General features: G+C 33.9%; 3 protein-coding genes across 6 annotated transcripts in view; 2 read left to right on the top strand and 1 right to left on the bottom strand.

The window, feature by feature from the left end:
* Nucleotides 1-3,341: 3,341 nt before the first annotated feature.
* Nucleotides 3,342-6,477, top strand: LOC143422900 (damage-control phosphatase ARMT1). Of its 3 annotated transcripts, none has more exons than XM_076893874.1 (7): nt 3,342-3,496; nt 3,577-3,736; nt 4,061-4,166; nt 4,231-4,478; nt 4,565-4,750; nt 4,857-5,259; nt 5,347-6,477. In XM_076893874.1, exons 2-7 carry the CDS (start codon nt 3,648-3,650, stop codon nt 5,704-5,706), a joined length of 1,392 nt encoding a protein of 463 aa, XP_076749989.1. In that variant the 5' UTR covers nt 3,342-3,496; nt 3,577-3,647; the 3' UTR covers nt 5,707-6,477. The 3 variants fall into 3 exon arrangements, with proteins under 3 accessions (XP_076749989.1, XP_076749990.1, XP_076749988.1); XM_076893875.1 differs by having other exon boundaries at nt 3,342-3,522; nt 3,617-3,736; XM_076893873.1 differs by having other exon boundaries at nt 3,342-3,522.
* Nucleotides 6,478-9,493: 3,016 nt separating this feature from the next.
* Sau (Golgi phosphoprotein 3 homolog sauron) lies at nt 9,494-11,685 on the bottom strand. 2 transcript variants are annotated; one of them, XM_076894478.1, is made up of 5 exons: nt 11,041-11,685; nt 10,685-10,931; nt 10,429-10,604; nt 10,098-10,342; nt 9,494-10,002 (listed from the first exon to the last, which is right to left on the bottom strand). In XM_076894478.1, exons 1-5 carry the CDS (start codon nt 11,287-11,289, stop codon nt 9,981-9,983), a joined length of 939 nt encoding a protein of 312 aa, XP_076750593.1. In that variant the 5' UTR covers nt 11,290-11,685; the 3' UTR covers nt 9,494-9,980. The 2 variants fall into 2 exon arrangements, with proteins under 2 accessions (XP_076750593.1, XP_076750594.1); XM_076894479.1 differs by having other exon boundaries at nt 9,495-10,342; nt 11,041-11,683.
* Nucleotides 11,686-15,689: 4,004 nt separating this feature from the next.
* Nucleotides 15,690-22,088, top strand: part of LOC143423259 (uncharacterized) — a 65,116-nt gene continuing 58,717 nt past the window's right edge. The window contains exon 1 of the mRNA XM_076894461.1: nt 15,690-15,832. The gene's annotated coding sequence lies outside the window, so the exon portion shown is untranslated. The remainder of the gene's footprint in view (nt 15,833-22,088) is intronic.

The raw sequence follows: 22,088 nt of genomic DNA, 5'->3' as shown, positions 1-22,088 counted from the left end.
ATGTGTCTGGAAGAAGTCATCGGGGATGCTATTGGTGTTTGAAGGAACTGCTGCTGCTGCTGCTGCCTCAGTAAAGTTGTCGAAGATATGGCAAATGCCTGAAGAAAGACATATTATGAATTAAAATTCATGTTACCACACAATCAATCAGTTAAGAAAAAATATTAAGCAATGTTGCTTACCTCTAGGAGGACATCATGAACGTTGTCATCGGGGTAGAAGTGGTGAATGAATTCATCATAGAAGTAGCTGAAAATTTTAAACAGAAATCATATTATTATAATTTGGTCTTTTAAAGTTCTTGTTGAAATACTTTCAATTATTAATAAATTTGGAATTGTAAATAAAGTACAAGAGATACTTACATTTTTGGCTTTTGAAGCGTAGCTAGATCCTTTAGGTAGGCAGCAATTTGACGCTAATACCGTGGCAGCAGATATTTAAAAAAAAAATGAAGAATAAAAAAATATATAAATAAAAGGCTATTATACTATTGCCTTTTTACGAAACAAACACTGACTCTACTCTTTCGCGTATGATTATTATAAAAAAAAATTAATGCAATTATAATTAAAACTGCTGTGCTCTAAGAGATACTAAAACTATTTATCGCAACAAACACTGACTCTACCGACCGCATTGCGCGCGGTCATTAAAATATTCTGAAAGAAAAACATTGTTAGAGGGAGAGGACAAGGGGTAAATAAAAACAACACACAAGTTATTTTCGTATTATTCTTCATCTTTTCCTGATCGAGCGTTTGTTCAATAGAATATTACTTTCCTTTTAAATTATTCAACCATGCAAAAAAAAAAAAAATATATATATAAAATAGATTATAAAGTTTGAATATATTATAAAATATATCCAAATATTATGAACTATTTATGAACACATTAAGAATTCATAATTGATCTATAAAAATTCTATTATGATTATTTGGTATCAGAATTTCAAGCATAATCAATATTCCAAATTAGTGAGCTATATTAAATGTTATAAATATTGTAAATTGCTTGCAAGAGTAATCATTAAACAAATAAATCATTACTTGTTACATACATCATGTTCATCATGAATTATATATCAAATGTTACCAAATAATCGATGAAAAGGTAATATAAATTTATACGATACGTTCTTACGGTCTTTGGGTCACACCTCTCAGTAATAAATGCAATATTACCCACTCATCATAAAAGACATCATTCGCTGTAGTTGTACCATTAATTATGATGTTCTTTACTCCTTATATTCATCAGTTGCAAGATGTAACTGATTGCAAATCTATAACAGAACGAAACAAAACAATTAGAATAAATATACAGAGGTAAAATTAGTTATATTAACATTTTATAATAAACAAGTTCATAAATGATATTTTTAAAGTTCAAACAAAGTCTATGGACAACTATGAATAACGAAACGTATAATAAAAGAAAAAACAGAAGGAAAATTCAAAGATAAATTCATATTTATAATGATAATGTTTAATAAATAATTAATCAAGTGTGTAATAATTAAACAACGTTTATAATGGAACAAAAGGGTAATAGAATATTAATTAAGAATACTACGTAGTCGATAAGCAAGCTTGTGAACGTACCTCGAAAAGTTATATCGACAGCAGCGAACGACACACGTCTTACCGCCAATAGAGGACGACACGAACTGACTGTCGATGCTACGCTTCGCATGCCCCGGAAGCGACCGAACGACCGCGAAGACGTTCGAACGAGGTCGAAGACGCTCGAACGTAATTTTCCAACTACGCTTTTACGTTTCATTCCGTGGCCTTGGTATTTCGCTATCAGCTTCAACTGTAAACAAATCAGCTAATTGAAAATCTACTACCAAAGACACGTCTCGGAAATACGAATTCCAGGAAAATTCTCATGCGTGTTCTTCTGAGAAAAGTACGCACTGTTATGTTATGGTATACATTGTCCTAGATAATTTGCACAGAAAAATTTCTACTGTCCTATATGTATATATCTACGTGTAGAACACGTATAATGTATATAATATTTCATTCTACAAATTATTTTATTATCTATATAATGTTAATTGCGAATATTACAGTATATTGAATACTGAAATATTCGAATTCTTGTCGTAAGAACGAAATTATTGCAATAAATCCCATTCTTTCGAGGCAAAATTCAACTATTAGAAGTATTTCTCCGTATTTTGTTACAAATTTAGATTACGAACTAGCACAACACGTTCTTCAAACTATATTTTCGCACCTTTTCAACAATTTAACTATTCGAACGCGAGTGATTTTCACAAACAACCCTTATAGTTTTTTGCAAATATCTTGAAACCTCTAAGAAACTGTTGATTAATTTATAAAGAAAAGTTACTCAGAATCATGTCCTTAATAACATATGTAAAAATCAATTTAGAATTGACTACCTCATACGAAATAATTACTTAAAAACGATAACAGTAGCGTTCTACAATAGGCGGGTTAAGGAATTACATCTCATTTCTCAACTGTATTGGAAATTTAAAACGCTACGAATCAAAGTACACATGTTTTGAGTCTATAAATGGTATAATATCAAACAAATTGAAAAAGTTAGGCATTTTCTATTTTGTAAAATGCGTGTGTAGAATACACAAGATGAAATTGGCTGCCCTCCACGTCTAAAATTAATTACCTAAATAGGAGATAAGTTTAAACTTTTATTACTCCACTTGGTTTCGAGTTTCAGGATAAAATAGGGACTATTATGGTCGCAAATTTATTGCTCTTTTCAATATTGTTTGTCACTTTCTTGTAGGACTAACGATTTGGAAGATACAATCAATAATATGAGTGAAACTACTGTTTCTCTGAAAAAAACTAAAATCCCAATTTTCTCTGCTATTTTTGTAAATCGGATCTAGGTTTATATGAACTTTTTTGTTGCTTTTCGGGTGTAGTATCAGCTATAAAAAATCACACGAGTAGTGAATCACATTGCATAAACAAATATGAGTATTAAAATAAATGTATTTTTTTCTCTATTCAAAAGAAAGATTTATTATTATTGTGCGGTTTTAGTATTCATATATTTATCCATCTTGGGTAGAAATTTTTGTATTTGCTAGCGTAAAACTAAATGGTTCTTGTCTATGCTGAAATTAAACCAAACGTGGTAGATACCTACTAAATAGGTTTTTGTAGATGCTAAAATGGGAAACCAAATAGGGCTCTACTTTTAGTTACATATAACAGCTGGGTGCAGCACTAGGTGCTTCGAGATAACGAAATTCCTAACGTGAGCACTCTCATTTGTACTAGCTATTTTCTGACAGTAATATAGATATGTGTGTTACACTGTGAAGACTCAAATACACTCGAGCACACACGTGCATGTAACCATATGCCAAATACAAGTACATAGTAATGCCTCGCTTATCCTTTGCTAATCGTAGTTTAGTCTCTGCGGAATATCTTAAAAAAGCAACAGAGTCAACACGATTAAAAAGATTTTGAAACACGCGGTAAATGGGAATTTTCATTCGGTTACGTAAGTAAAATTCATGAACGAATATGAGATACTGTCAACGCCTATTCATTCCAGGTTTCACGTTGTACGCACAGCTAATTCTGATCTATTGTAGTTTAGTAGTAGCGAATTTGAAAACTGATAACATGACACAAAAGTCAAATTCGATAGACATTCGGGACCTGCAAGATATACGAACACCCTTTGGAGAACCATTATCAGGGATCTACAAACAGTATATAAAATTTATTATTATAACATTTAGTGATCTATTTGTAATAATCAACAGTAACACTATTATAAGAGCTCTGTACGTTAAAGTCAAGCTTAATCCTGGTGTAATAATGAAGAGAAAAAGAAAGAATACATCCTTAAATAAATTCAATACTGTAAATATTTGTACCAAACTACAAAATTACAATACAGGATTTTAGTTAATCTGACTTTGATGTATAGAATTGTTGACAGAATTATATTTCAATTTTCATTTATTATTGTGTAAGTAAAGACATTAAATTTATACATCATTACTCATAATTACTTCCAATGTTTTTTATAGGAGCTTTGCTTACATTACAATCAAGGATAGATTACCAGTAATTTTAACTAAAATAATTGATACTCTTAGTCGTAATAAGGAGAACATTGCTCAGAAATACGGAGAGGTAATACATATCTAATACAAAGATATCTGATTCAATACATCTAAACTGTTGATTTATATTTTAGAATGCCACAGAAGAAGTTAAGCAAATGACAGGGTTCCTGAGTAAACTGAAGAATGAGATAACAACGAATAAAATTATGAAACCTTTAAGGTTACTACCTGATGCTGTGGACAATGATGCCGAAGAATGGAATAAATATCTAACAAAAAGGACTGAAATAGAAAATGGAACACCAATGTGGTTTAATACTGCTTGGTTGTATTGCGAGTGCTACATGTATCGAGTCATTGCACAAGAATTTGCTCTCATGTGAGTTTTGAAAACAATGAAATAATTAATGCGATACAAAAAGATGTACCTAATTACACAAAAATTATATCTGTTTTCATTTTCAGGAAGTATATGAAGAACTATGATCCTTTTGAGGAACAAAAGCAGACTGCGTTCACAAATTCTTTGACTAGTATACAAGCACTTTCCACTTATACCATGAACCTCATACAAAGAGTAGAGAATTTGTCGATAGTTGAAACTAAGGAAGAACTGTTTAAACTTTTTAAGACTAATCTTTGGGGTAACAAGTATGTTTTACAGTTCACCCTGTACAAACAATATTATACCAATTACTTAGTGTCACTGCACACTGGTTAATTTTACCCAGAATTTACTAGAATATATTTCTTGTAGATGTGACTTATCTTTGAGTGCAGGAGCAGAAGTTAGTCAGAGTAGTAATCCTATAGAAGTGTTAAAGTCATTAGATAAAGACATTCTTGTAGATAACTCGGAATTCGTTTGGAATTTACTAAGAAAGAAAGACAGTAATAGTACACATATCATAGATATAATACTCGATAATGCAGGTTATGAATTTTTTACTGATTTGTGCTTGGCTGCGTTTTTAACATCGTCTAAACTCGCTGAAAAAATACGAATTTATGTAAAACGTTATCCATGGTATATCAGTGATATGACAAAGAACGATTTCCACTGGACTCTAGAGTATATGAAGAATTCATCAATTAAAAGTGTACAAGAACTAGCTACATTATCACAAAATAACTTGAAAAATAATGTGTGGACTATTGAGGTATTTTTAATTTTTTTTCTTATAATTGCAGCAAAAATAGTTATGGCATATATGTGTGTTTAATTTTTATATGTACATGTTATTTAGGAAGAATCATACTGGACTGGACCTTATGACTTTGCAGAAATGAAAGAACATGATCCAGTGCTATATGCAAAATTATCAGAAGCTAAATTGGCAATATTTAAAGGCGATTTAAATTATAGAAAATTAATGGGTGATATAAATTGGGAATATACAACAGAATTTAAAAAATCATTAAGAGGCTTTCAACCAACAAATATTCTAGCTTTGAGAACAGTAAAATCGGATGTTTGTGTTGGTTTATTACCTGGTGTGGCAGAAGAATTATTTAACAAAGATGAAAAGTGGATGTTTACAGGACAGTATGGTCTTATTCAGTCAACTATACCTGGAGTTTGTCAGTGTCCTAATGTAACATGTTAAAGTTTTAGGAATATAATTCTATGAAAATATCGAAAATACTGTACTATAAATTAATTGTCATGATACTGTTACATATATTTTGTATCAAGGATTTTTCTGCATTTTAGTTATTGTCTGTTTTAGTGTACATAATTAATTGTATGTATATAACTTAGCAATTTGTCATTCTAAATATTATATGTACCTTGTATACCTTAACTGTTACAATAGCTCATGTACTCATATTTAATGAGTGAGTTTTCTTCACTTTTGTTTGAATTGTATAGTATATAACTTAAGATACAAAAATAATTATCAAATATTCTATTTCCTCATAAAATTTTAGAAATTCCTGTTTTAAATTTTTTGAACAATTTTTCATCTACTTATATATATTCTATTATAATACTGTGGTCTTTATAATTAATATTTTCATATTACAAACTACTTTTTGAAAACTATTAATTCTATTATATATGTAATATTATATGTACAGATATAGAACAATACAACATAAAATTTTACAGATTCTACATGAAAAGTCGAAATGCGTACTTTCTGTGAAACTATAATTCGTAAATAAATTGTATACATATAATTTATATTAAAACCTCTTCAACAGGAGAAACCAAGTTCTAATAGCCAAACTTTGTAAGCATATTTTATGGATCTCATAAGAAAAAATGTTACATAAACATATGAAATACAAAGAGGACAGTTAACACAACAATTAATTACTCCACTACAACTTAGAAAAAGATCAGCCATATTTATAGTTCTTCTGTTTATTACCTCAAATTAATACTTCATCTCAGAATATCCGTGGTTCTTAATACTTTGTGAAATGCACTTCTTTTCTTTATTATAATAAATGCATTATTACTGCAACACAACTCATATCAATAGACTAAATGTAAACATTAATCTATTTCTATATTGTATTGTAACATTTTTTCCTATTTAGGCTCACAAAAAATGTAAGCAAAGTTTAAGCATTAAAAGATGGAACACCCTGTATACATTGTATAAATTCATGTACTTAAATATAATGTTCATGTTTGTTATATTTTGAGTTACATTTTCACATGATTGTGAATTTCACTGTTACAAATATCTCAATAATAAATTTTTCTATTATTGTTTCAAATGTATATATTATCTCTAATAACATTTTACAATTAATATTTATCATTTAATATAATCGAACATATATGTTTTAATATACCAATTCATGTTGTGAACTTGCTTCAGCATACATTTTTACACTAATTTAGTATAAAACTAAGCAAATTAATCAATAATAATAATTTGATAAACAAATGCACTAGAAAGTGAACTGATGTAGAATTAATATCGTTTATTAAACTAAATCTACTTTAAAAGTATTTTTTTAATATAATGTACATAATTTAATTAATAATATTCTTTAATTCTAAAAGTATACTTTAAGTGGAAAATATGCTGATCTTTCTCTAAAAAATTGTTTTACAATTATGTGATATGAAAACTGTTTGGTAAGGTATACTTATTGATACATAACTTATTTATATACAATAAAAGTAAACTAAAAAATTAAAGATATATATAATTTCTACAAAAATAATTTTCATACAATATTGATGTATTAATATGTAATAGCATTTGAATAAAATGTTGGCCCTTAGCAGTTTAAACAGATATTTTGTTGTTATTAATTATAACTAATTTTCTTATATTATAGTACAGAATTATTACAACTAATTTCTAGATGTTCAAAAAAATATCAATTATAACGTACACTTTCAAAATGAAATAATCTTATATTACTTCACTTTAGTACAATTACTCTTTTCATATTTTAAAAAATATTTCTGTAGCAAAGACTTGGAACTCAAATTTTATACTGCAGAATACTGTCAAATCACTACATACAGAATAACAAAATGTTAAATTTGAAATCTATAATGAATAATGCGAAATAATACATTTGTGTCTAGCACCTCAACCAAAATTGAAAAGAATTTCTAAAGATCCTACCAAGTGGCAGTAGAGTCCTTAATAATTAAAGAGTAAGTATTTCAATTTACATTTACCTATTAATATATAATATTTATAAGTGAAATAAACTTGCATTTATGGAAGCATTCGTTACTAATTGTCGTACTGTAGTGATAAATATTAAAACTCCTTAATATTTACGAACATGCTTGTCCAGCAAGCTATTTTTTGGGATAATAGTTTGTATCATATTTTGAAGCAAATTGTTCAATAATGTGCAAGTATAAAATTATGATGTTTATTAACTGTTTATCATATTACAAGGAATTTAACAATAGCTCATCATTTTTAAACTCTTCTGGTAAATTTTTATGCTATTGCTCCATTTGTGTTATAATACTATTTCAATATTGTAATAACATAATAAAATAATCTAATTGTTTATTCTGTCTACAATTTTATAATGCTAAGGCAGCAATATTAAGAGACTCCAGAATAGATATTTTTGTCTCTTCTTTACTATTCTTGAGATGCTTATATACACATATATGTATATATATAGGTAAAAATAAATTTAATGTTTTATGATACATAATCATTTAAACACATAAAATAATTTTAACATGTTATACATAAATATTATGAATATTATAGTAATTGGAACATTTTTAAGTGATTGGACATAGAAATATTACGAACAGATCCAGGATGTTGCAAGAAATATTAATCGAATTGGAATTAGACAATATAATATTTTAAATTAAAGAAAAATTCATAGTAATAAATTAATTAAATTAACGATTAAAGATTTAATCCTATGAATACAAAACGTTCAGCTAATATTGTATAGCAGCAAAATATGTCATTGAAGCTTTCCAACTGTTTCTGATTTAAATACTAAACACAATTTTTAAGAATATATAAAGCATATAAACATAATATTCATTATTTAAATAAAAAGTAATAATACACTTGAATCAATATGATCAGCACAAAAATCGTCGAAAATAACGATATATCTTTCTAATGAAGATAAATTATACATACGTAAGTATAATTTTCTAAATACACAAAAATGCTACTGTTAATTACATGTTAAAAATTATACAAGTGTTCAATGTTTATAACGAACACTACAGTTTAGCATTTATTTGTTTTATTATCTTGTTGAAAGAGAAGTTGTTTAATATTAACAAATATATTTAATGAATAAATTATTTAATCCAGCTATAGATACCAACACATCAAAGAAAGATTAAATATTTCTTGATCATCCTACACACATCCGAAAATTTGTAAAAGATGAATATATATTAATGATATTTACTTACATTTCTTCATTTTTCTAAAAGTGTAACGACAATTCCCCTCGAAAAGTACCGCATCCATTTTTGACACCGTTCGTCCTCGTTAACCTTCCAAATTGTTTCACTAATTGTAACAATCACCACCTTGTATTTCTTCTACTTATATATCACATCGTATAATATTAATAATACCAACGTATGTGCGATAAGTTAATAACAATATTACTCGGAAATACGTCACGTACCACGTATTAATTAAAAACTTATCAACTTTGACATTCGCTTGCCACGTCCAACTGTTCCCGCGTTACACTTAAATCATAGATCATGATACATCGAGAAAGATTTAAATGCCATAGAAATTACATTCCTAAAGTAATTCTATTTTTTTGACATCTGAGTACTTTACTGCCACCTAGAGAAGCTACGAATGTACACTCGTTTAAAAAAAAAAATATTTTAAGAGTAATAAATCTATTAAAAATCCAGTTAAATCTATTAAAAGTCGAGTTTGTTTGTTTTTTTTTCTTTTATATAAAGAGGAGACAGACATAAAGAAACGGTAGAAATTTCGTCATTTTCACACAACTGTGCAAAGAATTACTTTCATTGCTTTAACATTCAGACAGCTAGCAAAAATGTGGCACTTCTTCTGACATTGAATGTCGGCCACACGATTACCACGTCTATGAACATATTTGTAGTCACTATGTGCAGACATGATGGACACTGAGAAGATACGAGGCAAAACTCAGCACAGTGCAATCTTTCGTTCCTGAGCTGACATGGCACTACCCCACACGCAAAGTACTCATTCACACTTTTAAGTATTCATAACGCTTCTTTTTTTTTTTCTTTTCTTTCGTAATATTTAAATATGAATAGTCATAATTCAGCTATCAAATGTATTAAATAACAATAATGGAAATGACTAATATTCTAAGATCTGCCTTACACAGTCGGGTTCAAGGTATTTGGTCTGAATTGTATGATCGTTAACAATGATTGCAGCTAGTTCCATTTCTGATTGCAACTAAAATTCATGCAAAATTGACAGTCCCAGGTATTATTCACGCTAGTATCCAGCTATTTACTTTATACACTTGTAGTTTGTGAAAGGGCTGTTACTTAGTGAATGCAGCAAATACTGCCCAGAGTACTGGATTAGCATTAGGTTTAGCAGCTTCTGTTTCAAAGTCAAGGTCCAATAATGTCCGTACTCGTCGCATCGCTACATCGTAATCATCATCGCAGAGTGGTGCGAACGCATTTTCTAAGACATCAGCCGCATGAGCTAGAATAACTAAAGCTAGTGTTCGCCTATCCATACGACCAGCATCGTTGACCCACCGGCTTAACACAGCTTCTTGTATCTAAAAAGGTAAATTTTCTTTGATTGCACAAAGTTAAAAGATTATAAAATTTGTTAGGCTGAACATTCCTTATGAACAAAGTTTACCTTTTTTACAAGACGACTTTTGGCAAGGTTATCAGTAAGAGGGTGAGTAGTCATATCGAAGAGTAAGAAATTTTGTTTCTCAGTTGTTAGAACTCCTTTTTCGACAAGATTTTTAGCTAATCTTTCTCTGACATTCTTTAATTGATATCTCAATTTGAGTGGATTCCATGTTTCCCCTAAGCGAGAAGAGATATTTCAAATAATGTATTTTATGACAATATAGATATATTCTCAAATAATGCACAGATAAACTAACCACTGAGGTATTCGATCCAACTAGGAACAGTTTCAGGCGGATCTGTTTCTTTTAAATGTTTCAGAGCTTCGTCTAACAAAACGTCTCCAGTGGGAGCATCATTCTTCAGCAGAAGTTTCCTTACTAACAATCCCTTCTTACGCATACCAGCTTTCTCTAATTCGACGCGACCACGGAATCCAAGTTCGGCCAGAATGCAACCACGTAAACCGGAACTTATACAATCATTCCAAAACGATGTGTAACCCTGGAAATGAAAGATGCAATTGAAAACTCATGTACAGAGCCCCGCGATTCTTGGTAAATACGATGCTAAAAGAATTCAACAAAGATTGTAGACAACAACAACAACACACCTCCTTGTCCTTGAGGCCAAGCAGCAAAACTTCCTCCATAAGCGTTAATCTCGTTTCCTTATCAGAATCATCGTCGACCGTGGGATTCGAGTTGAGATCTTTCTGCATGGAACAGTCCGTGTCCGTGCCATGGCCAGACAGTTTATCGTTTTGACCAACATCATTGGAGCCGTCCTGGCCTAGACTACTGCCACTACTACTGTTAACCACACGTCGTCGTTGTACCAATCCGTCAGTGCGATTCATCATTTAACGAAGCTGTGCTTCTTATGCGATTACGTCCGCGTGTCAAATACGCCACCGTGTCGCCTTTACTTCCGATGATTAGGTGTATAGTCAACCGTAGTTAAAGCAAGCTGGCGGCATGTATCGAACAATGCACACTATATTGTTGACGTTTTAACCGATACGACATATCTTTCCAAGATGGCCAATCTCTGCGAACGTCGTTATTTTGTTCCGTTAAGTATTGCACGGTTTTATCGCACTCGTATTATATACGATTAAGGACAAGCCTGGTATACGTTGTACGTAACACTCTCGTCTTGCACGTAGTTCGTCGTTTCAGCGACACATTTACCTCGGCGCTAATGTTTTCAGGGAGAAATCTATCGCGGCTGAATCGAGGCTCCCGCAACACTCGGGACTGGAACACGGATCGCGAACCGTGCGTAACAGTTGTTTAGAACGTGTACTCCATCCAAAAAATGAAGCTACTCCGCTCGGTCGGTAGTTTTTCTTACGATCGACGCGCCAGCTTTCATGGGAGAGCCGCGCCAACGTTTCGAAAACATCAGGTAAGCGTCGCTTTATTTTATATTCGGTTGTTCTCTATTTCTATGAACGCTGTTAAGTCGTTGTTTTGAACATTGTGCCAACTCGCGTCAATTAGTTGTTAAATATCTTACTTGCAATGTCTGCGAAAGCTGTAAGGTGTCATCAATTGACAGTGATCATAGTTCTGATAATTCAACAGCTTGATCAGATCAGCAATTCAATTAGAAGAATCGTAAGTTCTGTAACTTTTGATTATTTTGTATATATTTATTCCTCTTTAGATGGTGAAAGTAGATTATGTTACGGATATGTAGTTTCGAATAAATTAAATTTAAAATACTCGACTCCATTTAAGTTAATAACCTCGTTATTTTTTCTGCATTCACTTTGTTACTCAGAATAATGTAAAATGGAATAGATCGTAGAATAATTTTCAATACATTTATAGCTTCACTCAAAGTAATACAATTTTCAAAATAATGTTACACAATATTCGTTACAAAGAAACAACATAGTACTTTTACCTGGAAACTAACACATTTAAATAAATATTATAAAGTAATCTATTATTGAAGCTACTATACGTCTTACAATAGAGAGGAATGTATGTATGTACATGATGTAGGGCATTCAAAACCCGTTTCATTTCTAACAATAACTTCGCACAATAAGCCCTCTCACGAACTTGATTTTTCTGTGTTTTGCATGAAGAACGAAAACGTAATGAATATGTAACATTGACCAAATAACGGAATAACGTAACTGGGATGATATTATGGGTATCTTTTCTTATTACAATCATTGTAAAAGAGAGAGAGAGAAAGAGTACTGAAATCATGCTTTTGATTTTATCAAATTGGAATATTTATGTTTCTGATTATTACGTGATTATGTACCGTGAAAAGAAAAGAAATTCATACGATGTAAATTACGAATATCTGCACGAGGGGCATTTCAACGCTGTAATTATAAATTATAACTCAGCAATAACTTTACACTTTAGTTCGTAGCAGGCTTTCTAACAGGAAATAGCTGAATCGCTGTAGTACATCATTGTCTTATCAGACACGTGTTTCCCCTAATCATGGTGAAAACCATAGTTATCCGTTGTAGCTGATATTCTTCCTAGTTTATGATAACGTGGACAAAATTAATAATAGAAGATTAGGCGATTTTTACGTGCATTATTGTATGTATTATCAATTCGTCTTACTAAAGAAAAAAGAAATAGTTACATGCTCATGTAGTAGAGGCAGTAGAGTGATGTAGAAGAATATATTCTTCCTGGTATTTATTTGCATATACAACTATCTCATATTTGCATTTGCTATAAGTCATTAATTTGGCGATATAATAATTGCCTCTATGACTTTAAACTATGGCTTCCATGTGACTATATTTTAAAATTTTTTAATTTAGAATCAGCGAAATAAGGTCAGATAAAATACATTTTTGTGTTAGGATTTAGAAAAAATTCGTTCGTTTTCTTTCTATTTTCTTCTATTTTGACACAATATTTATTCCAAATTGTATTTAGTAACATCACCATAACTTGGATTTTCTGTGAATTATTGAGGAAAAATAGGTTTTAATTGAGTTCATAAAAAACGGAATTACGCGATCTGTACGATGAAGAAAAATATACACGGCACCCCTTGGTCTCGTAAACTTTCATATGAACCCAGTAACGCGGGACATGAGTAACGATCAATTTTTATTGCTCGCGAACAATGGAGCGAAACGAAAATTACAGCCCAGTCACGAGGTTTGGCCTGTCGTTTCGCAGTGAAACATTAAGTTTTACAGTTAAACCACGCACGTGTCCTCGAAAGTGCCAATAAAATAATACGTGTACTCGTGCATGCGATATGCGGCTGCATCGCTCCATGATGCGTGACACTTTGAAACCGTAATACTCTGAAAAAATTGGTATCTTGGCGTAGATTCGAAATACTAACGCGAGACATATTATATGGAAATACTTCGTACAAATATTTTCCCGTTCATTCATCGAACAATAAAGATGATGAATGAATATTTGAAGTAGCTGTTAAAGTTATACGATACTCATTATAAAAATGAACGTCAAATAACCATAAACATATAAATATGAATGTGTTCAAATATGTACGTACGGTTAAATTATCCTCAAATTATTTCAATTGTAAAAATGTTTCAGTATTGAGATACAAACGTCCGAATAGTTACATACATTTACAGACGTGTCCCTTTATACTCGTACCAGCATGTTTAAACATTTATCGCGTTACAAAAATGTAAAATATTTTGTATTCAAACAAGGTGAAAGAGGGTAGACACTGTTTTATCAGGGTTAGTGACACTACGGTCAATCGTGGTGTGCATTGATATTGAGCTTAATGGCTGCTTCCCGGCACTCAATGTCAACTGTTCAATGTCGGTGCCCCTATTTGCACGAAGTAGAAGTAACAAAATCGTGGTTGTAATGACGTATAATCATACTAATAATATATGTAAAGAAGTACATTTTTCTTCATTAAAAATAAACGTATTCAATATTCATCTTTTTAACAACTATATCTTTATACATATATATTCTATACATTCACATGTAGCACTCTAATTGATACTCCATTAAAAAAAAAAATATAATTGCACTTTACAATGTAATCGAATTTCTGTGACTGTCGTTTATGAATAATGCCCTATTGTTGGCTTTAGTATCATATTAATGACTGGGTGTCCTGTTATTGACCGTTCGTATTAATTCAAATGTCGTGCGCTTAATGCGCCAAGTCGAACATTCAAATGTCACAGATTTTATTTTCTCACGCGCCTTTCTCCGCGCTAACTCGAATAAGGATAATTCTTCTACTCCGTTCAATGTCAATTCCACGCCCATACGGCATCGCGCTACATAACTTTGATCTAGAAAATGACATAAGTAGAGGAATGAGTAACAGAGACGGGAGTAAGTTACATTCGAAGCCACGAATATAGCCATCGAAAGTACGCGACATTAATGAGAACATATCTATGTTTTATGGACAACTAAGATCGATTGTTCATACTTAGTTGCGACAGCAATGATTTAATCTAAATTTGCGATTGTACGTTCGAAGATACTTTAAAAATTAATATCCAACGATAAATACTTGAAGCTTTGAATATAAAAAAACATCTTCAGACAGGAACGTTTAGTAAATCGAGGTTGTACAAGTTTAGTCGAAGTGTAGATCCTGTTCGAGTTAATTAAAAGGTGTAGACGCAGAAACACGGATAAGTTGGTGCAATTATCGCAATTATCATAATAAGAAACATATGTCCATCAATGAAAACCTAATGGATGCTATCATTTGAAACAGCACAACTATTCCAAGCAAAAACTAGCACAACTTTAAAAACATTTGTTAACCATACAGTTTATTAATAAATAACACAATATCCATATATATCTGGATACACGTTTATCTGCAGAAGTTACAAAATTTGAAACATCGATATCGATATCGTTATTTACGATTAATTCATTAGAAAATATACTTGGAAGCGCAAAACTTTAAACGAAGTCGACGCGCGGTTCCGAAAATTCGTGCAAGTAAATTACTGACGGGCGCACGTCGATTTAGCCGATCGCCGTGAAAAGATCGCGTGCCAGAACCGATTGTCACTGTACAATTTTCTATTTGCATAGGGAGAAAGGGAGAGACAGCAGGCGACGGAGAGGGAGCGGAAAAGAGAAAGAGAGAAGGCAGGAATCGAGGCTGTCGGTGAAGGCGCAACGAGAACCACGTTCAGTCGCACGGACCCGCTCGGCCGGTCTAAACAGACGGTGTTTGACCGTGTGTACCTCGCGGTCGCCAGTAGCTCTGTCAGGTCTTCGATCGTGTATCGCGAAACTTCTCTCCCGTAATTGTGCGCTCTTCGAGGAAACGCAAGCATACCAACGGACGGATACGCCGTTAGGAGCAGGACCAAGGATGATTCACTGGGACCACTGTTGAACGCGTCGATCTTCAACGAGGGCAGGTATCAGGTATGTTCACAGAATTCGTTAACTCCTTAAGGGTGATAACGAGCGTGTAACGCGCCCTAACCTGGATAACGCGAGAGATAATGATCCTAATTAAACAGCGGTGGTTGTATCCATTTTCACGTATTGATTCGTGGGAAAATCGAGAAACTGTTTGCTCTTCTTCTGGGAGCCGTCGCGTCTCGCGATGACAATGGAACGGTAGACACATGGAGCTGGACAGCTGTTAAAATATTTTACGAACGATCCGCTCGCGAGAATCGATACGAATCGAATTAGAGGCTTCCTTGCGAAATGTATTTGAAATTTTTTCTATCACATACGTAATCTTCTTTTTTTTACACCTTGATACTGCATGTGAAGGCTCTTTAATATTTTCAATATGTTTTCATTAAATGTTTCAAAATGAAATTCTGAAGAGGAGAAGTTCTTTCGTGTAGTCTCCTTTTGCCCTTTAACAAATACCCTTAAATTAACTTTTTTCTTTGACGAGGTTTGAAAATTATACTTTAAAGACAAAAACGAATAATTATCAATAATTACATCATTCAGATCTTATTCTTAATAACGATTCGCAACGATATCGTGCATGCGATTATTCGTCAGTTTATCGGAACGTATCAATCCGATCGATACGCGAAGTATCTGATGTTGTTGCCCCGCGCGCACGTGTTAAAATTTCAACCACCGGAATTTCATTCTGGCGCTTCTTCAGCTCTGTGTGAATCACCGTCGAGTTCCCTGTTGCGCGTGTTCGTTGCTGTCTGGTCTCACAAAAGGGAAACCATGGGAAGAATCGCGTAATCATATTATTCGTAATTAACGAGAACGCTTTACGACGCTCTGAAGACGCCACATTCTAAACATGTGAACGACCGTATTACCACGGATACAATTTTGGGGACGCTAGGTTAATTTGCCTAAAAATTTTCAGGAAGCTTTCACATTCTTTCTCGTTTCCTTCTTCTCCCACTTCGCATTCATCCGGGAGATGAATTTTTAAGACTCTCACGCGGATGTCTCAGACTTTTGCGTAATAAACAATCGCCACGAGCGGTAAACAATTACTTGCACTTCTCTGAATTTCTTCTGCGTTGAATGACTCGATGGGATTGCACAGTCGACTGACAACGGTCAATGAAAACATTACGATAAATCGTGTAATGGTTTTTATCATATTTTTTAACTATAAGTTAATTTTTATGCCGCTAAAAACGAGTGAAAGCATGTTCATAGCGGTACCAAGTAAAACACTCTTAGTTTTATTGACTTTTTGTTGTTATCGGACACTTCAATCATCGAATTGAGTAATAACTCGTATTGTCTGATAAAGAAGGTGATAGATTTAAAAAGGAGACGGCAACGAGGTGGTGCAAGATTTATAATGCTTTTTAGGGTTTCGATAGGATTTTTTCTGAGAACGCATACTGATCTCATCGTTATGACTAACATCTCAAAGAATACGGAGATTGCACATATATATTGACTGTAGAGGATGGTAAGTTTAGCGTTCTTTAGTGTAGTGTCATTGAATGTGGATTAGAGTGACCTAATTACTTTTTGATTGAGCTACGTTTCTAAATGCATTTATATATTGCGAAACGTAGTTTGCATGCTGTGTTAAGAATTACGACTTTCTCTTTTGCGTTATTGCATAATTGAGACTAAAATTACCAAATCTGTAAATCACCACACATTTACATTCGTTCAATTTTACTTATTGTATGTAACATCAATTTATGTTACAATTATTGTTTTAATTTATGTTAATTGTTTTATTGATTAATTGAAATATTGGACGCAGTTCCAATTTCCAAAAATGGTCTGTTGCAAAAATCGAAGTCAATATCGACCTGATAACATTTGTGTGTGTATTTCTAGACAATCTTTTATTTGTTCTGCACAAAGTGTCATGCGTCATTTTTGATCGAGCTATCGATAACAATGTTTGTTATCATCTGCGTTATATCTGAAGTATCACTCAGGAAACTTTGAAGGTATATTTCGAAAATATTTATTTTATATGTACAGTACACAAAATCTTCTGCAAGAAGACAAATATTAAATATAAATTGTTAATTAATTGATGATATTTATTTGGAATTCAGTACATTAAAATCATATTTTCTTCGTGCGTCGTAATTAATTATTTAAGATTCTATTATTCCTCGCGTGGAAATTAGACAACTGAAGATTTATTAAATTCTTTTGCATTCATTAATTGCGCGAGTGTGGATTATTCAAAGTTTCTAAATTATATATTCCTTTTCGGAGTAAAGGAAACATCAGAGAAGAGAATAAATTAATCAAACAATGTAGTAGTTAGGAAATTTGTTAAAGAACGATATGAAACTACTACAGTGTTATATCCTCGTGAGTTAATTCGTTAATCACTTTTCCAACAAATTGCCAATTCGGCGTTAATTGGCATTTTGCAATTTTGAGAGGCGTTGAATAAAAAGCACACGACTGTACGCACTTCGTGTAAAATCGGAGTACACGCAGCTGGTCTACGATACGATCTATGTATAATATCCACTTCCTCGTATAATTCATCACCCATGTACAAATTAACATACGTTAGATCGCCAGAAAACTCTCGATATTACTGCAAACGAGCGGCACCTAATTACAAGGAATTTAATTAGCTGATCAGCCAAGGCTTGATGGGCATGTTTTGAGTTATCCATCTTAGTCGACCAACTCGGAAGCTTCGCGAATTGATTCGTCCACGTAAAATTATTTGGAGAACCGTACAACTGCTGTCAAAACGATTACTCTTTTCTCTCATGAACTAGTCATAGACAGATCTCTTTGGGACGATCATCGCAAGTGACTGAATAAGCATATAGAATTAAATTAAACAAATATAAATATGTGGGTAGATAATTGTTACATTAAGTCAGAGAAGATTAATTATTCCATATAAATTTTAAATCTTCTTTTTATTCTATTCTATTTAAGTAACAATTATTAAATATGCTATAACTTAGTATTGCATCATTTTTTTCATCATTACTGACTTCATTTACTTTTTCACGCGTCCGCTTCTAATGCAGCGTTGCGAGTACGCGTTACGCGAGAAAAATTCCCGTACACCACGATTACCTATAACGCGGATCCACGTGAAGCACAACATAACCACTTTACGAGCGTCTACTGTGCACACAACAAATACAATTCGTTAAGCGTATACATTCACGTCCATCGGAACAATGAAAAAAAGCTGACAGCGCGGTAACGACTGCTGGTAGCAGAGCGGTTGCTCCGTTTTAATGATTCCCGCGTGATCTCCCCGATGTTTTCGTCCAAGCATCTTGCGTAACGGCAGTTCTCGATCTCGAAACCAGTAGCACGAAATTGGTAATGAAAACGAAAGTTGATCGAATACGTTAATTACGCGAGATTTGTAACGCAGACGTGGCGCAATAAGAGAAAAATCGATGTAACAACATACCGATCCGTTTTTTTTACTCCGCCACGCAACTAGGTGCTATTATGCCAATATGTATATACATATATATATCGACAGCTTATCGCCGTCCTTTGCTGCGTTATTCTTTTCATCGAGCGCGCACGCTGGATGCTCGTGTCCGTAAGTCTGTAACGGGGAATCTAGAGATAACTGGTTAATTGAAACGTGCTTATAAATTACGCAGGGAACGCGTCCGCAAACGGAGTTTCGTACGCGTCGTTACTGGTTTATTATTCTCTTATTGGTCGTGGCCGGCGATATCGGCTATTCACCGTGCTATTCATCCATTTTCAACACGCTTCCGTTTCGCCGCTACAATGGCCGCTCGTAGGGAATCGTATAGCAATTGAATTCCGAGCCTGCTCTGACTGATTGCGAGCAAGCTTCGGTGGTACGTAAGGAATTGGTCGAGAGAAAAATTGCGAGAGTAAAACGGGCTTTAAATATTTTACTTTCAGTCGAGACTGATTTTTTCAAGCACGATATACATTTGTGGTTGTCCATCTTCTCTGGATCAGAATAATTCTTGAAAAGGGAACAATGCTTTTTATTTTGTTACTTTGTTAATTTTTAAGTGATAGTTGCTTTTAATCTACAGGATGGTATATATACGAGAAACCTCTCGAGAATGAGAATAATTTCCAACGATTACACTAATCGAATACAAGATACAAATTGAAATCGAATTATTTCCGAGAACTGGTCTAGAAAGTAGAACGAATTCCGTTGCAAGTTGTTAGGCACGTGGTGTATTTTTTCCAGTGATTTATCACGAAAACAGCGCACCGCAAAAAGCGTATCCAACGAGCCGCCGCAACCGTGATACTCGACGCTAAAGGAATGCAATAAAATTATGTCATTGCTCGCAGACAACGGAATAGACGGAATTGGTTCGTCGCCAGTTCCACTGATCTATCAGATTCTTCGCTGAGATACGATATACCGCTTGAATCCTTCCATTCGAACAATCGAATCGTTCGAGCGTCGCAGCAGCGAGAGCAGCATCGCGTTTCACGCGGAAGAGTTTGCAGTGACCGAAATCGTCTCGCGGTTATTGGAGTGCACGCGGTCGTTTATCGCGGCGGGCGCGGTTCATCGCGAAACGAAAGCCCTCGAGTGAAAGTTCGCTCGTGGTGTTTCTTCCCTCGTAAAATCGTTGGTAATACGCACAGTGGACGCGTCGTGATTCGACGCCGCGATACTTAACGTACGATCGGCCGCGCCGCGTTCCAATCGCCGGAAGGAATGTAAAAGGAGTAACTTGTCTTCGCTTTGTCCACGGATACTTACGCGCGTTTAAACGGGGGTCAGCAGGGAAACGGAGGGAGGGTGCCCGTTTAAGTGGCGCATGGAGTGAAAGTCCGAATATAACGAGCACACGGGCCCTGCCAATACTTGTTTCGCGTGCCGCATAATTATTGGTGTCGTTCCATAAGTAACAGCGGATATTGTACCCGTGTCGGTTTTTTTCCACCTATTTTTTGCCCTCCGTTCTGAGCGCGGTTCGACGCGAAAAACCGCACGCGATCGATCTTGGTAACCGTTAATTCGTTGGACCATGTTAAAACGCGGCGATAACTTCGCGGGTAACGCTGCTCGTTCGATTTTCCGGCTGTTGGATCAAGAGTCGTTCGAGGATTTGTCACGGAGAGTTGATTTGACATGCTACGAAGTTTTTAGCCAGCGATATTGCTTTCTAAGCTACCTTTGATCTCTGTGCATCGTGTTGAGAGCTGTGACTCGTGGTTCAGTCTCTCAGAGATCGTTAAGTATTACAAAAATGTAATAAAATTTAATATTCATAACGGAATAAGAGATTGTGACCCATTTTCTTCTCTAAGATGTTCTCATTTGCACGTGTCGATGTATCCAACCTCTTCGATCGTAATTCGAGGCACGCAGCCGTGCTGAAGGAGCAACGATAAAAAAGGGAACGTACAGGAACATTTAGAAGACAATTTGGAATGGCACGCGATTGCACAAACTCTCGAATTGTATCGCGGGGTGCGCATAACTCAGCCCGTGCGCGCACTCATTTTTCCGCGGCGAACGGAGCGTAGTAACAGCGGTTTCACACCGGAGGTTTCCAGGGCATTTAGGCGAGCGACAGTCGCGTCGCTTCATTTCACATTGCGAGCGGTTTTACTCGGTCGATTTTGTCCGGTACACGATGAAATAATTGTATTTTATCCGTTGATCTTCATCGCACGTCTTGTAACGGTCCACGTGACGAAATAACCGTCAATTGTTTTTATTATCTCGCTCTTTCGGTGGGGATTTTACGTGTTGCGTCACATCTATTGAGCTGTCAGTTAAAAATCATTAGACTACTTGATGTACTTGAGAAAAGTTTTTATTTTTAATTACAAGTTTAACTTCGTGCGATGCAACTTTGCAGTTGTTCTTAATTAATTGATTAATTAACCCGTATATGTAATTGTGTAACAAGCTTTTGTCTCTATTCCACACAATGAAAAATGAGTACAAAAAGCTACTGCAAAACTATAAGAAAAATCCAACTATCTACATAAAAATCGCTGCAAAACAATGATTGCATTTTATGGTTGCAATCATGTTACATTCCTTTTCCTTTTACTTTCTTACTTGTAGACAACGTTTACAAAAACGGCAACTCTTAACATACGCATACAAGCTTCTACTTCCATGTCACGTTGAAAATTCATTCTCCCAATGATCCAATAAATTTTTCTACAGATACAGTAACAGTATTAACAAAATATTTCGAGAGCTGGTAGCAGCGTTGAAACAGCCGCACCCTTCGAT

This window comes from Xylocopa sonorina, chromosome 4, assembly GCF_050948175.1.
Source record: "Xylocopa sonorina isolate GNS202 chromosome 4, iyXylSono1_principal, whole genome shotgun sequence".
Lineage (NCBI taxonomy): Eukaryota > Metazoa > Arthropoda > Insecta > Hymenoptera > Apidae > Xylocopa > Xylocopa sonorina.
Note: the sequence above shows the minus strand (reverse complement) of the source record. Positions and strands in the feature narration are given on the sequence as shown.